The 14760-nt window shown below is 31.9% G+C and overlaps 1 protein-coding gene and 1 long non-coding RNA gene across 2 annotated transcripts in view; both read right to left on the bottom strand.

Moving 5' to 3' along the window:
• Positions 1–2756: 2756 nt before the first annotated feature.
• Positions 2757–4000, bottom strand: LOC127722381 (uncharacterized). The gene is made up of 2 exons (XR_007991711.1): positions 3735–4000; positions 2757–2876 (listed from the first exon to the last, which is right to left on the bottom strand). It is a non-coding gene; the product is annotated as an uncharacterized LOC127722381 (long non-coding RNA).
• A 2243-nt stretch (positions 4001–6243) lies between these two features.
• Positions 6244–14760, bottom strand: part of LOC127721349 (lithostathine-2-like) — a 178872-nt gene continuing 170355 nt past the window's right edge. The window contains exon 6 of the mRNA XM_052228098.1: positions 6244–6518. Coding sequence (XP_052084058.1) covers positions 6303–6518 — 216 coding nt within the window. The 3' untranslated portion in view covers positions 6244–6302. The remainder of the gene's footprint in view (positions 6519–14760) is intronic.

Here is a 14760-nt window from a genome sequence, read left to right as displayed (position 1 = left end):
CTAGGGTCATATTAATATTATTTTGGAAAGTGGCAGTCAGGGAAAAGGGGGAGGGGAATCTTCTTGTATCAATATGGGATGGAAGACAGGGGAGAATTGATTACAAGGGAATGAATTGCCATGTTGCTTTTTTTTTCTAAAACCTTAACTGTGAATAGCAGACGAAGTAAACTGCCGCTACTGCATGAATTCCTATGTATGTTCTTAGTTGAACATGTTGAAAATACATATATTGATTGTTGTTAAACCACATTATTCAGTATCCTTACTATCTCGTGTGCAAGGGCAAGTGGTTAAACTATCTTTAAATTGCAATAAACTGGCTGTATAATGCAAAAAAAACCTATCAATGATTGCCAATCAAAACTAAACCAAAAGTTGTCCATGCAAGGAAATTAACTCTGTATACACAAAAAGGAGGGTTATTTATAAAAATTAATTTTGATATGAACACAGCTATCTAGATTTATTTATTGGACCTAATTATTTAATTGATATATTAAACTTAATAAAAAAGTACATATTATGGCTGTATAACGTTCCCTTGTATTTTTTTGAAACGAATGTAACTTTTACCCCTTGTTTGTACCTCAAATATTTCATCATTTTCCCAAAAATTATAATATACAGAATCATGAATATTCATATAATATCTATTAAAAGCAAATCAGAACCTTCTGAGACTTAACAAGTTAATAGAAGGCCGTAATCGGAGGTCACCCAAAGATTTTATTTTTACACACATCTGGGAACAATTATGTAGGGTAATTTGGAGTTATCTCCCATTGGTTTGCCATACCTACCACTCGACCACCGAGGCCCCTCTGCGGATTGAGATGTTTTTGACATCTGCAAATACGATAAAATAAAAACGGACATACATTATTAGTAATGTATTGTATTGAATATCTAACGCAAAAATTTTATAAACTAACCCAGCAAACACAAAAACATCTTTAAAATGTTTTTAAAATGTTGTGTCTAATGTCATGAAAATATCACAAAAAAACGTGAGAAAAACATTAAATGTATGGTAGAATATATATCGCTAAAACGTTTTCTAATATATTTTCTAAATATTTGCATAATATAATTAAAATGTTGTAAAGAAATATCATGATAATGTGAAAAACAAATGGTGTATAAAACATTTTGATAATCTTTTAAAAAAATATTTTCTAGACATATTTTCTGAACGTTTGTAAAACATCATGAACATCAAATATTATTACACCTTACATATATTTCAAACAATTCTATTGGGTAAAACGTTATCACGTGACATGGAATAATTCAGTTAATTTTCATTCAATAGCAAGGAAGAACGAATAACCCTAAAAATTTACACCAGCGTTGAATAACCCTATTATTCACCGGCGAATAACCTTTTTAGTTTGTTGATTTGTACCCGTGAAAATGACGTCACAGACGTAAATAAACAAAATGGCAACGTTCAAGTTACAGGAAGCCCATTGATCGAGAGAAGAGGAAATAAGGCTTTTGACGTGCATCTTGTGCCGATGATATCTCTAATAACGGTCCTTTTCAGGGCCATCAATATTTTACAAAAAGAATCTACCTTTGTTGTACAGACGAGAATTCTAAGACACAAATTACATGTATTTTTGAACGTCAACTTATGTTTGTTACTGACTCAAGTAAAGGTAAGTGCTATTATAATTATTCAAAATGCCCTTCCACTGTTAGTTCGGTATAATAAAACAATTGTGGCCCCTTAGAAGCGATGAATATCCAAAATTGTCAACCCTTAAAAATTATTTCACTTCGGGCTGCGCCCTCAGTGAAATAACCTTCTCGTGTTGACAATTTTGGATATTCACCTTTTCAACGGGCCATAATTGTATAATGTTATAAAAAGGTTTTTTGGATGTTTTCTTGCAAGTGAGACTGTGCCTAAAAAATGTTTTCAAAATGTTTTAAGAAGATGTTTTTGGTTGATATCTAGATCATATCAATATAAAAATTTCTGTACTTTTGATTGAGTTTCCTGCTTTTTTAAATAACAAATCATTAGTGAAATTAATTTATACACAGTGATTAATTCTATATACAAACAAGAATAAATCAGTTGTTTTTCTAAGCATATGAAATTCACAATTCAAAGTCTCTAAAAACAAGAAGTATCTACAAATTTTGACACATCCAAAATGGCAGACACAACTCACCATGGTCAAGCCACTTACCAAATATGAAGTCATTCTGTTCATCAGCATTACTAATTAAAGTAATGAAAAATTTGAGAACATTCAACATTTTGAAATACAATGTATATGCAAACAGGAAACAGGTGAGGTTCACACATCACAGTTCATCACTATCAAGCAGCTCATTAAATATGAACTCATCTTTATCAGCAGTTTTGGGAAAAACAGTGATGAAAATATTTGTTGGACAAAATCCGACAAGTATAGGTGGACAGACGACAAACAGTGCAAGAAAGCCCACATTCCAACCACAATAGTATAATAATTAGTTTTTCACTCTCAACTTTTATTACCTATCTTATACACATCATGCATATGTCAACCCGAACATGCATGACATATATGCCATTGGACATTATGCAAACATTATACACATTTTCAAGTTCAAGTTACATTGACTAAAACTTGTCCCAAATTCAGATTTTTCAATACAACTTCTCTTTCTAAACTAAAACGCTACACTTCTAATAGGGTTACATCTTAAGTCAATAATCATTGATAATTGGCTGAAGAGATGAGAACAAAACACCATTTTACATCAACTATTTGATTTATTTAAGAATACATTGAAAAAGTCAATCAATTGTCTTATTCAAAATCACTTGGAATGTCTTGTAGTGTCTTATATCTTTTTCTTGCTGTGCCATGCTTCTGAAAAAAAAAATTACTCTTACATTCATATATAAACTTCTTGCACATTCCTTTATTATAGAACGATTCATGTTGCCTGAAGAATATACATCCCCTCCACTTTAAAGTTTTGAAACAAATAACGATGATAATCTGTCGGAAGAGGACGATAAATGGCTGACCGTGTTAAGAGAGAGCAATATGCCACGCTGAACTTCATTTAGTTATTAAAAAAAAACACATAAAAAACTTTAGACTAGATATGAGTCCAGTCAAGAGTCTTATTTCATTATACTCGTTGATTGTTGTCTATCATATTTTTTTTTCTTTTATTGTTTTGTATAAATCAGGCTGTTGTTTTTCTTGTTTTTTTTTAGTTTTCATTAAATGCATTGTATCATGTAGGGGCCTTTAAAAAGCCCTGCTACATAATGTCATTAAACATCTTATTGTCCTTTTTCAGTGTTAAACTCTGTAGGGTGACATAGTTTTATAACTTGTCATTTGCATCTAAGGGCATATGATACAGCCCTAGAAGTATACTATAGGCACATAATAACTTATTGAAGTGTTAAGCATTGTTTTCGCAATGATGATAATAATATAACTTAACTTCCGAGAAACACACAGATGTTGTTTATATGTATTTGAAATACTTCAAAGGAAAGCAAATATGTTGTTTATGAAAGCACACTGTTGGACTAAAAGATTGATTTAAATAAACAACTTGTTTCTATTTTGTCACAAAAAAAATAATTTATTCAAATATCCAGATATCTTTTCTGTATTGTATGCCCTTAATCTTGAATGTAATGCATTGTTTATGCTAAATATTTGAATAAAATATGGAATAACAGTAATTCTGTTTGAAAATCTTACTTCAAAAAAAAATCCTCCTGAAAGGTTGTAGACATTCCAAATAACCTGCGCCACTTCCAAATTGTAAACCTGCATTTTGAACTTGTCCTTTGTGGCTTTTCTTTTAGCTCCTCTTAAAAAATAAAAGATACATTGTATGTACATTGTGTGTATGAAGCAATAAATATAATTTTAAGCAACAGTTTATATTATCTTGCTTGTACTGAAGTCTTACATAGTCTTTGTAATGTTCATTAAGCTGTTAAGGGAAATTGAATTTACTGTTTTGCAAATACATACATACACTGATTTTACTAGAAAAAAAATCTCCATATTCAAATGGTGCTTATATTAGTGTTATTGTAACTTGTTTGTGTGGCTCCGAAACAAGGTATTGAGTCATGCTTATTGCAATAGTTGCTGTTGGTTAAAGTCTGTCAAATTTCTTTTTCATAATGTGTATTTAATGTAGGCAGTTAGTTGTTTTGTTTCAATTGTGTTGAGAAAAATTTAACATTTGTTTGTCAAGGCTTCAAAGTAGACTATATGGCATTGGTTTTGAAAGCCGTACAGTGACCTATAATTTCTTTTATCCAAGTCATTTAAATTCTGGTGGATAGCTGTCTCATACACCTTATTGCTATTTAAGTATTTGGAAATCTGTCCCGCTTGAACTTTTTACGTCAGCATACGTCATACAATAATACACCTTATAGCTATTCCCGCTTGACCCGAGAATCTATCCTGCTTGAACTGTTGACGTCCAACAACAATCACTTTTCCATTGTGGCATCAGATATTTTTTATGATGACGTCAAAATTTTAAGGAAACTTGTGACAGTTGTGCGATGTCCAGTAATGGCGGACAAATAGCGATAAGGTGTATTACTTTCAAGTGTGGTGTCAAATATTTTCTAATATGACGTCAACATTTTACGGGAACTTTTGTGATGTCCATGGCCAGTAATGGCGGACAAATAGCGATAAGGTGTATTGGCAATCAAACACACAAGCCACATATCCTTATATTTTTTTTAAATCAATGAACAAATTCATAATTGGTGTACGTAGATGCTTGAACATTGGCGGATTTAGGGACCCCGACACTCTTATGGAGCTACTTATAAGATAAATGTATAGACTATTTACAAGTATCACTCCAAACGTTTGCTTTCCTTGGGCAGGGGCCGCCCTTTTTTCAAAACCTTGATCTGCACCTCCAGAAACAGATGTAATTTGGTTCCGATTATGACTGAACACACACAATGAATGCACAAGTTTCATCTTAACAGATTAATCATTCTTACCAAGTAAGTATATATCGCGTATCAAACAATTTTCTTGGCTCTCTTTGTTGATATCCTGTCTTTGTTTCGAAATTCAAATTTCAAAATCATTTCCGGTGATAAAACAAAAGTCGATTCCGGAAAAGGTCGGTTTTCCGTGAGGCATATAAACGATACGAAAATTGAACTTATTACAGTTACAGTTTTCATTTCTTAATTTCTAAAATATACACGAACGAAATGAATAAACATTAAAGAAAGGTGATTGTTTATTAATACATTATTACTTAATTAAATGTTGACTCTTTTGAATTTTAATATAAGAAGGAATAAAATCTGACTTCAAGGATCTTCAAGATATCAATTAAGGATTTCAACCATAGTATCTTGCTTGTCATGATATTGATGAAATGTAGTACTATATATTATCCCAAAAAACGAGTTAATTCCACACAACGTTGTTTGTGAGGTTTTGAATAAAGTTTAAATAAAATGTTATTTTTATATCCGTAAATGTTGAATAAAATATCAGTAAGACTATTAAGTAATGTGTATGTCAGAATATTTTATAGAAAAAATTTAGCTAATATTTTTCAGATGTTTTATGTAAAACATTTTAATTTTACGTTATAAAACATTTTATGCAAATAGCAAAACTATATTTTCTGTAAAACATTTTTTTGCAGAATGTTTTTTTTTTTTGATATTTGGAAAATATTTACTTTAAATGTTGTTAAAATATAAAATACCAATTGAAGAAAATATTATTTTTTTATATTATGAAATATCTAAGGGATATTTTAGAACAATGTTTGAGAACATGAATAAAAGATATTAGCAAATAATATTTTGTTAATGTTGTAAAAACATTTTACTTAAATGTTAGAAATAAAACATTTCAAGAACAATAAAATAAACATTTTTTTTTTATGTTTAAATGATATCTTATTGAAATATTTTGTGAGAGACGTCCATCTGACATTTAAAAAATGTTTTTAAAATGTTGTGGGTTTGCTGGGAATGATTTAAAAAATATTAGTTTACTTTTAATATTAATTACAAGTTACATACCGAAGTTGCCTTTAAATCTCTATTATATATTTACAAGTTTGAACTGAAATGTAAAGTCATTTTCGATGCAAGGTTTTCATAATTTTGAAATTAATAAAGGATGCACACATCATCTGATTACCATATACTGTACATCTGCTTTAAGAATATAAAGAAATATAATAATATCTTTTTATTTCAATCAAAATTACATTGTATTCTAATAACATAGTTTGAATCCCTAGGCCTATACTCATTCCTTGCAGACATATTTGTATCTCGATTCACAACGTTCGTCGTACATCTTTTTATCGAGTTTATTGACTGCTATGCATTCTCCTGAAATTTCGCCGTTAGGTTGTCTGTAGGCCCAATTAGGAGCAACAAAAGGTAACTTAAACGGATTAACGCCCCAAGTCCATTCGTAGTTTACTTTATATCCACCTGTCCAGAAATACTGGGCTGGCATCTGTAATTAAAGAAAAGTATGTATCATCAAGAAAGCTGGAAGAAGTTAATCAGCGTGGAGGTTATATAGTTATACATTAATTGTAATTTTACAGATTTATCCATTTAACCTTCCAAAAGAGTTCCAGTCAGATTTTGAACCCTTGGCCCCTGGATTAGTAAGCTACTCTAGCAGCTTAGCTAAATGAGTACTCAACCAGCGCAACTTATGAAGGGCGCCTATATATATACTAGGTAAAAGAGTGGCGAAAGATACCAAAGGGACATTCAAACTCATAAGTTAAAAATAAACGGACAACGCCATGGCTAAAAAAGAAAAAAGACAAACAGACAAACAACATTACACAAAACATAATTTGGCACCCTTAAGGCTACCTCAAGTTCAACTAAGTTTTGTGGCTTCGATTTATGAACGTTTAAAATTCTATAACCGTCTGAAGTGTGAAAATTTGACAGTTTTCAACGTCATTTCAGAAATTAAAAAAGAAACAAAGAAACAAGAGGGAACTAATTTCAGTAGATATAAACAAGTAACCAAAGTTTCAAGAAAACTGCTCAAAGCATTTTTTAGTTATTTTTCGAAAACAGGAAAATTCCCCCTTTTTATGAATAAAGTCCCAATACTCCAAAACTCGGAAACAGAAAATCTAAAATTTATCACAATCGAAAGGGGGCTTACGTCAATAGATATAAACAATTCGCCAAAGTTTCATGAACATTGGTGAAAGTGTTTTTGAGTTATTGACGGACGGGCGGACAGACAGATGGACAATGGTATACCATAATACCCTAATATGTCCCAAAAACGGGCGTAAAAAAACGAAGAACGACCAAAAGACAAACAACAGTATACAAAACACAACATAACAAACTAAAGACTGAGCAACACGAACTTCGCCAATAACAGGGGGTGATCTCAGATGCTCCCGAAGAGTAAGCATATCTAACAGTGGGTTTTTACTTGGGTGCCAGTTTTTCAACAGGTGAGCAAAATAACTTGGTTGAAACTATAGCAAATTTCTGATTAAAATAGTTGTGTTTGCATCATCAAAAAATGAAAACGCTTCACCATAAAAGATATTTAAGGAATGACTGTAATAATTTTTTCTGTCTATGAAGAAATAACATCAAAAATGTGGTGCACACTGAAAAACACGCATAGCGGATTATTTAAAAGTGTGCACCATATTTTTTTTTAGGTTAGTACTTATTTAATTCTAAATTCCATTTTTAAGGAGTAAATCATGAAATAACGTTGATGACTTCACGGTCACATGACAAAATTATGTCTATGAGCTGATAGACAAACAAAAATGTCAGCCAATCAGAAGACGTGTTACATCCAAGATTAAATTATAACAAAATAAACCCGACTTTATTTTTGCTTCTATTGGTATCAAGTTGACAACAACCCAACCAAAACCTACCTTACAATATTTTTGTTTATCTCTATTTAGAAAAAATAAGTCTTATATATGAAATATATTGCAAAAAATTGTTTAAAGTAACGAATGCTTATTGCATAATTGATAAAACTATATTATTACAAACGATAGTATAATGTCATAATCCAGGGGGTCTTTTCAGAAAAATTGATTGCAAGTTCTACAGTCTGAAATAATTTAATTTTGGATGTTGCACGTCTTCTGATTGGCTGAAAGTATTTGTCTATCAGCTCATAGACATTATTTTGTCATGGGACCGTGACGTCAACGTTTTCATATGATTTACTCATTAAAAAAATGTAATTTAGAATAAAATTTTAAGGAAATATGGTTCACACTTTTAAAAAACATGCAACGCGGGTTATTCAGTGTGTACCACATTTTTGATGTTATTTCTTCATAGACAGAAAAAATATTACAGTCATTCCTTAAATGTTCATGACTTGAGAGTAATTTTTCTCGTAAGATGCTTTGTTAAATTGATCGCAGGTTGTTTAATCTTGTAGTAAACTCCGGTATAAAAAAAAATCTCATCCAGAAAATGATATTGTAACGGAGTAATCCAAATAGTTTTGAAAATTATAATGTACACCCAAAGTGCTCCTCGAACAAGTGTTATTTTCTACATTTAATTACGTATATGTTAAAAGTAAATTTCCTCTACTGCTTATATTATATAAAACAGTAATATATACAAATAAAAATATTTTTGCTTAAAATTAATTTTGAATATGGATAAAATAAGAGAACTAACATGTATCCAAAGTGAAACTTATGGCAAGCCGTTTTACTATTTATTCTAACTTCAAGATATCTAATAAACTTTATAATCATAAACGATATAGCCAAATACCTCCATATTTTGATAATACAGAACCACCTAGTATTTCGTATTCCTTTAAAAAAAAAGCAGAAGTTTGATTTTTAATTATACGTCAGTTACATCAGACGTCAATATAGAAAATAATGCTCCTTCCACTCGAGACTGTGAAACATCTAGTTTTAGATATGTTCCCTATGGTCATGTCATTACAGGAGACATCAACATCGTCGAAGGACCTAAATATCGTCATCCATCTATTATAGATTGGAAATAGTGTCGTCAGGTCATTAAAAACGCTCTGTCTGCCTCATGTAGAAATTGGTGTAAACGTGATAAATCTGATAAAAATCTCTAGACAGTTATTTGAATAAAATAATGAATACTGTTGATATTCGTATATCTCATTTTGATAACAATTCTATTTTAATAATAGGGTCCATGATATACCCATTTCTAGAATAAAAATAAACTCCAAGTACTCGCAGCGGTTTGACATGTGTTCGTACCGGCAGACAAAGCAGCCAATAATGTAGTAGTAGTGTGACGCATATACTATACGGAAGTTCTCCAAAACGGAATTATCAATTCTTCTACATTCAGGTCCGTATGGTCCGCAGAGAGTCAAATTGTAAACAAGCATATCACTGACACTACCCAGTTTCAAGACTCTTCCGAACATTTGAATGTCCCGACTATGTACTGGTTACCTAATCTAACAACGGTATATTGCTGGGTCTTCCAAGTGCCCCACGAAACCTCTTTCTAAATTATTAACATCTATTTAATCAGCAATCAAAGCCGGGCTTTGAAACTGTTGAAATTGTGAAACTGCCTATTCTAGAAGTGGCGTGAATGAGATGTGGATACTAAAAAATTCCAAAGATCTTTTAGAGTACATACAATCTAAGACTCTCTCATCTTGCAATAGTATTAAAACATTTGACTTTTCTACACTTTACACAAGTATTCCCCATTCCAAACTAAAAGACAAATTGAAAGAGTTGGTATTACTTTGTTTCATTAAAAAGAATGGCGAACGTAGATACAAGTATCTCTGATTCAAACAAAAAATTATCTGAAACTGACATTATCAAGATGCTTGATTTCTTGATTGACAGCATATTTGATTACGTTTGGAGGACGTGTTTTTTAACAGACTGTCGGAATTCCAATGGAAACCAATAGTGCCCCTCTTCTTGCCGACTTGTTTCTTTATTATTATGAGACTGACTTCATACAGGAACTTCTTAGGAAGAAAGATAAGAAGTTAGCAATGTCCTTTAACTCTACGTTCCGCTATATAGATGGTGTTCTCTCACTAAATAATACAAAATTTGGTGACTATGTTGAACGAATCTATCCCATCGAACTAGAGATAAAGAATACTACAGATACAGTTAAGTATGCCTCATATCTTGACTTACATCTAGAAATTGACAATGAGGGTCGGTTGAAAACAAAACATTACGACAAAAGAGATGATTTCAGCTTTCTCATTGTGAACTTTCCATTTCTATGTAGCAACATTTCAGCAGCGCCTGCATACGGAGTATATATCTCCCAATTGATACGATATTCCCGGGCTTGTGTTTCCTATCATGATTTCCTTGATAGATGATTGCTGCTCACAAGGAAGCTTTTAAACCAAGAGTTCCAAATGGTGAAGTTGAAATCATCCCTTCGTAAATTTTACGGACGCCATCACGAGTTGGTTGACCGTTATTGAATAACCGTTTCACAGATGATATTGGATATGTTCCTTATGTAGTAACTACAATACCCTTCCCTTTTCACGAATGTGACTTACCGAATTAGACTATTTACCAGATTTGTAATAACATGAGCAACATGACGGGTGCCACATGTGGAGCAGGATCTGCTTACCCTTCCGGAGCATCTGAGATCACCCCCAGTTTTTGGTGGGGTTCGTGTTGCTTAGTCTTTAGTTTTTAATGTTGTTTCATCTATTATTTGTCTGTTTGTCTTTTTATTTTTGGCCATGGCGTTGTCAGTTTGTTTTCGATCTATGAGTTTGACTGTCCCTCTTGTATCTTTTGTCCCTCTTTTACCTAAATTACACAAACAACCATTTAAATTTCGTTTCATCTCCACATCTAGTAAGTGTTCTACTACTAATCTGTCAGTGCTTCTATCTACCTCTCTTACTACTATCAAAGAACTTGTTATTTCTTTTGTAATTAAGCTTATGAAAATAATGGTATTAATTATTTTTGGAGTGTTAAACCCTTTCATACAGAATGTATCCTTTTGGTACCCTCGTGCGCATGCCGAAATTATCTTTTTGGCACACCGGTGCAGATGCCGAATGTATCCTTAAGGATACACAAATTTCTATTTTTAGACAGTCACAATGCAAACAGAAAAAATAACGTTATAAAGAATTTCTTGACATAGTTGATCCAGAAATAAACATGAAATGCATTCCATATATTCGTATCGGGCGTATTTACGCTGTCAAACACAATGTTTTTTTCAAAGAATGTTGAGAGAAAAAAACTCGTGACGTAACAAAATGACGGAATCAAAAATATTCGCTGTCAAGTGTTTCATTTCGAGTTGAAACGTTTAGAAAACTTAACCTGCGGTCATGAAAGTAGTTGAATTTGTACAAAAGTAATATATGTACGTATATTTTGGAGTTGTGAGAGGGATAATAGTGAAACAACACGAAATCGAGACTTTGTCGTCAGCAGGTGCACGACTGTAACTTTTTATTTCTCTGCCGTTTGACAGTCAATCGTTCATTACCGAATGGATAAGAGTTTTTACTGTCATTATATACACTTTGGGGAGGCTGTGGTGCTACAGGTTTTATTTCTTGTCAACGAAAAGCACATTGGTCGTCTGAAGGTCGAGAAAACGAAAGTCCACTTTCATTGAAAATAGAACCGGATATTAACAAAATTGACAACTGAGTCTAAAAATAGTGCGGTTAATAAAAACACGTATTGGTGCATCTCAGTGTGTTATTATTTAACAGAAAAGGGGTTTTGAAAGATGAGACAATATGCTTCAATTTTATTCATATTTAAATCGAGAATACATAATATTCCATGATTTACCTTATCTAACAGAGGTGTTTAAAAGTCTTTATTTTAGGTGAGCATACATAAGTTAAGGTTTTGGTTTTTTTTTTTTTTTTTTTTTTGGGGGGGGGGGGGGGGGACCGAAGGGGGGGGGGGGAGGGAGAGGAACAAATTCAGTTGGCAGTAAAAAAGAATTTAAATGAGGACAAGATGATTTGTTTTATATGACAAATTGTTTTCATTCTCATTTTGTTGAAAAAATTTGTTTAAGAAGGGAAGTGAAAAAATATATATTTGTTTCAGAAGGGAAGTGAAAAAATATATATTTGTTTCAGAAGGGAAGTGAAATTCTTTTTTTCCAAACTGAAAAATTATACGGCAGTTTCTACTACTGATGAATCTTCAGAGGTTTTTTTTTTTTTTTTTTTTTTGGGGGGGGGGGGTATTTTATATAAAAAATAGTGTTCCTGTATGTTACCAAAAACAATTGTGTTTTTTTTATTATCTGGAAAATTGGAAAATTATGAAGGAAAACCCATCCCTCTCAAGTTGCACACAAACACAAAAGATGATTGACCGGTGCCTAAAGTTATATTACAATTTGTTTAAAACGTTTTGCCTATTTTGCAACATGTAAGCATTTTTAATAAAAATCTATCCATATCAGTAGACTAGGATCATGGTTGCAGCTGTTGATGTTGTACAAACAAGTTCAATTTAGAAATGGGAAAGCATTTGTTGTTTGCCATATGAAAAGTTATTTCATAAATCTTATACATGTGAATCGATTTCCAGACCAAGTCTTGTTCCCACATTTTTTTGGAGGGTGCACATTTTCTTTGGCAATAGGTTTTGGAGTCTACCGAGTCTTCTTGACATAACACATGTATATCACTACTATATTCTAGATGTCTTGTTCATTTATGCAGTTGATATGCAAATATTACCACGTTTTTGATAATTTTTCACTTGGTTTATGCTTGATAACAACAATTTTTGACACTGGAAAAACACCTCCTTTGGTTAAAAAATAAAAAACACTTAAAATGATATTTGCTGCTTCCCTCAGAACCCAAGCATATAACAGTATGGAGTAAGAGAAAAGACTGATCAATTTGGAGTCAGAATAATGTGAATAGAGTAGGGTCTTCTTGTGACCTTGTAAGCCAGCTTGTTAAATTTAAACACCGTATTGGACTAGTACAAAGCAGGTAATCTTCATATCACATTAATGTCTAGGCTTATATGTAAGTAATATTTGCTGCTGGATGTCAGGCAAACAATCGATTAATAAATAGACTGGAAATAGAATAACAACCCCACTAAAGTAATTTTTTTTGGCAGACCCTCCCATTCAACCCAACAACATAAACAGAAAAATAAAAAAATCTCAGTTTCCATTATTCTCCATGTTCTCACTCAATTTGAAAATTGATTTTTGATATAAACTCTCCCATTCAACCCATAATGATAAACTGAAAATGAAACAGATCTCACCGCTTCCAAATGTTATCGGACACTATCAGCTCACCTACTTACTGGTGTAGTTTTCCTTAAATGTATTTAACAACTGAAGCATTCTGCAGGAAAACATATAATTCAAATGTCTAGCTTTCAGTGACTTGCAGCTGCCTGTGTGTATATCATGATTAGAAATTATTGTGTAGTTGTTTGCATATCATGAGGAGAAAAATCTTCTTTACTTCTACTGCGATTACGGTAACTAATTTAACTTTGATTAAAATAAAAAAAATAAAAATGAATTGTCAGCATTTGTCATTTTTTTGTACTGCTATAACAAACATCAGTTTATGTAGTTATCAATATCATATTGTCTTATATATTATAAATGTTTACTCTTATATTGTTCAGATTTTATTTTTTTACAATTTTCATATATATTTTTTTAATAGGGTTTTTTTCCTTGAGAAACGGCCGAAAGTTTACTTACCTGTAGTACATTTATTTATGTTTCAATGTTTTTTATATTATACTACCCACATGAAACGGATCACATTCATAGGAAATTTAATGGGTTTAGGTCTTAAAAAAATTGCACTTCATGGTTACAATCCTTTTGTTTTATTTGAGATTTTTATTGGAAAGCTTCATCTCAATTATTTTGGAAGAATTAATGCATTACTGGAGTGATTTTAAGTCATAAAGTAAAGTAATCCTATCAATTATTGCTGCAGTTAAATGTATTTTCAATTGACTCATACACGTGGGGAATTTTATATAATTTGTCTGGAAGAGTTGTTGTCCGTTATTGAGCTCGAGTTATCTTTCTTTTTTCCAAAACGTAGACAAGTTGCGGTCAAAATCTACGTTAACGACAGGCTAGATTTACAAGTATATTTGTCAGGAAACGGTTTTTGCAGCTAAATGATTGAGTGGCTCATAGAAATTGTATTTTCAAACACTCGATTGCTTGAAATATATTGCCGAACACAAGTCAACGCGTTAAACGGTGATGCAATGCCAAAAAATATCTTCCGAATCGATCAATCTACGTTATTGACACACTTTTTAAGGTAAACTGCTGGTTACTCTTTGAAAAGTTCATGGACGCTCTACCTTAGTTATTTATCTACATTATATCAAAATTTGACAGCACAATTCGCTACAGTTCCTGAGATTTCAATGATCAAAACTACGAGGTCGTTTTTGCTGTAGCACATGTCAAATTAATTCCGGTCAGGCAAACGGCTCGTGCAAATAAAATTTCGGCCAGGGAATCTGCGAAAAAATAAAATTCAGGAGTGAAAGTGTTAAACATTCTTTAGAGGTTTTAAATAAAATAAGTGCTTTTGATGGTCCTTTTAATTCTGTTGACAGTTATGATTTTTCTACTCTCTACACTACACTTCCACACAATCTTAACAAGAAAAGTTTTCATATTTAATTAAATGGTCTTTTGAAAAATCT

Source organism: Mytilus californianus, unplaced genomic scaffold (genome assembly GCF_021869535.1).
Source record: "Mytilus californianus isolate M0D057914Y unplaced genomic scaffold, xbMytCali1.0.p SCAF_12, whole genome shotgun sequence".
NCBI classification, from domain to species: domain Eukaryota; kingdom Metazoa; phylum Mollusca; class Bivalvia; order Mytilida; family Mytilidae; genus Mytilus; species Mytilus californianus.
The sequence above is the reverse complement of the archived record's forward strand: the minus strand, read 5'-3'. Positions and strand labels throughout refer to the sequence as shown.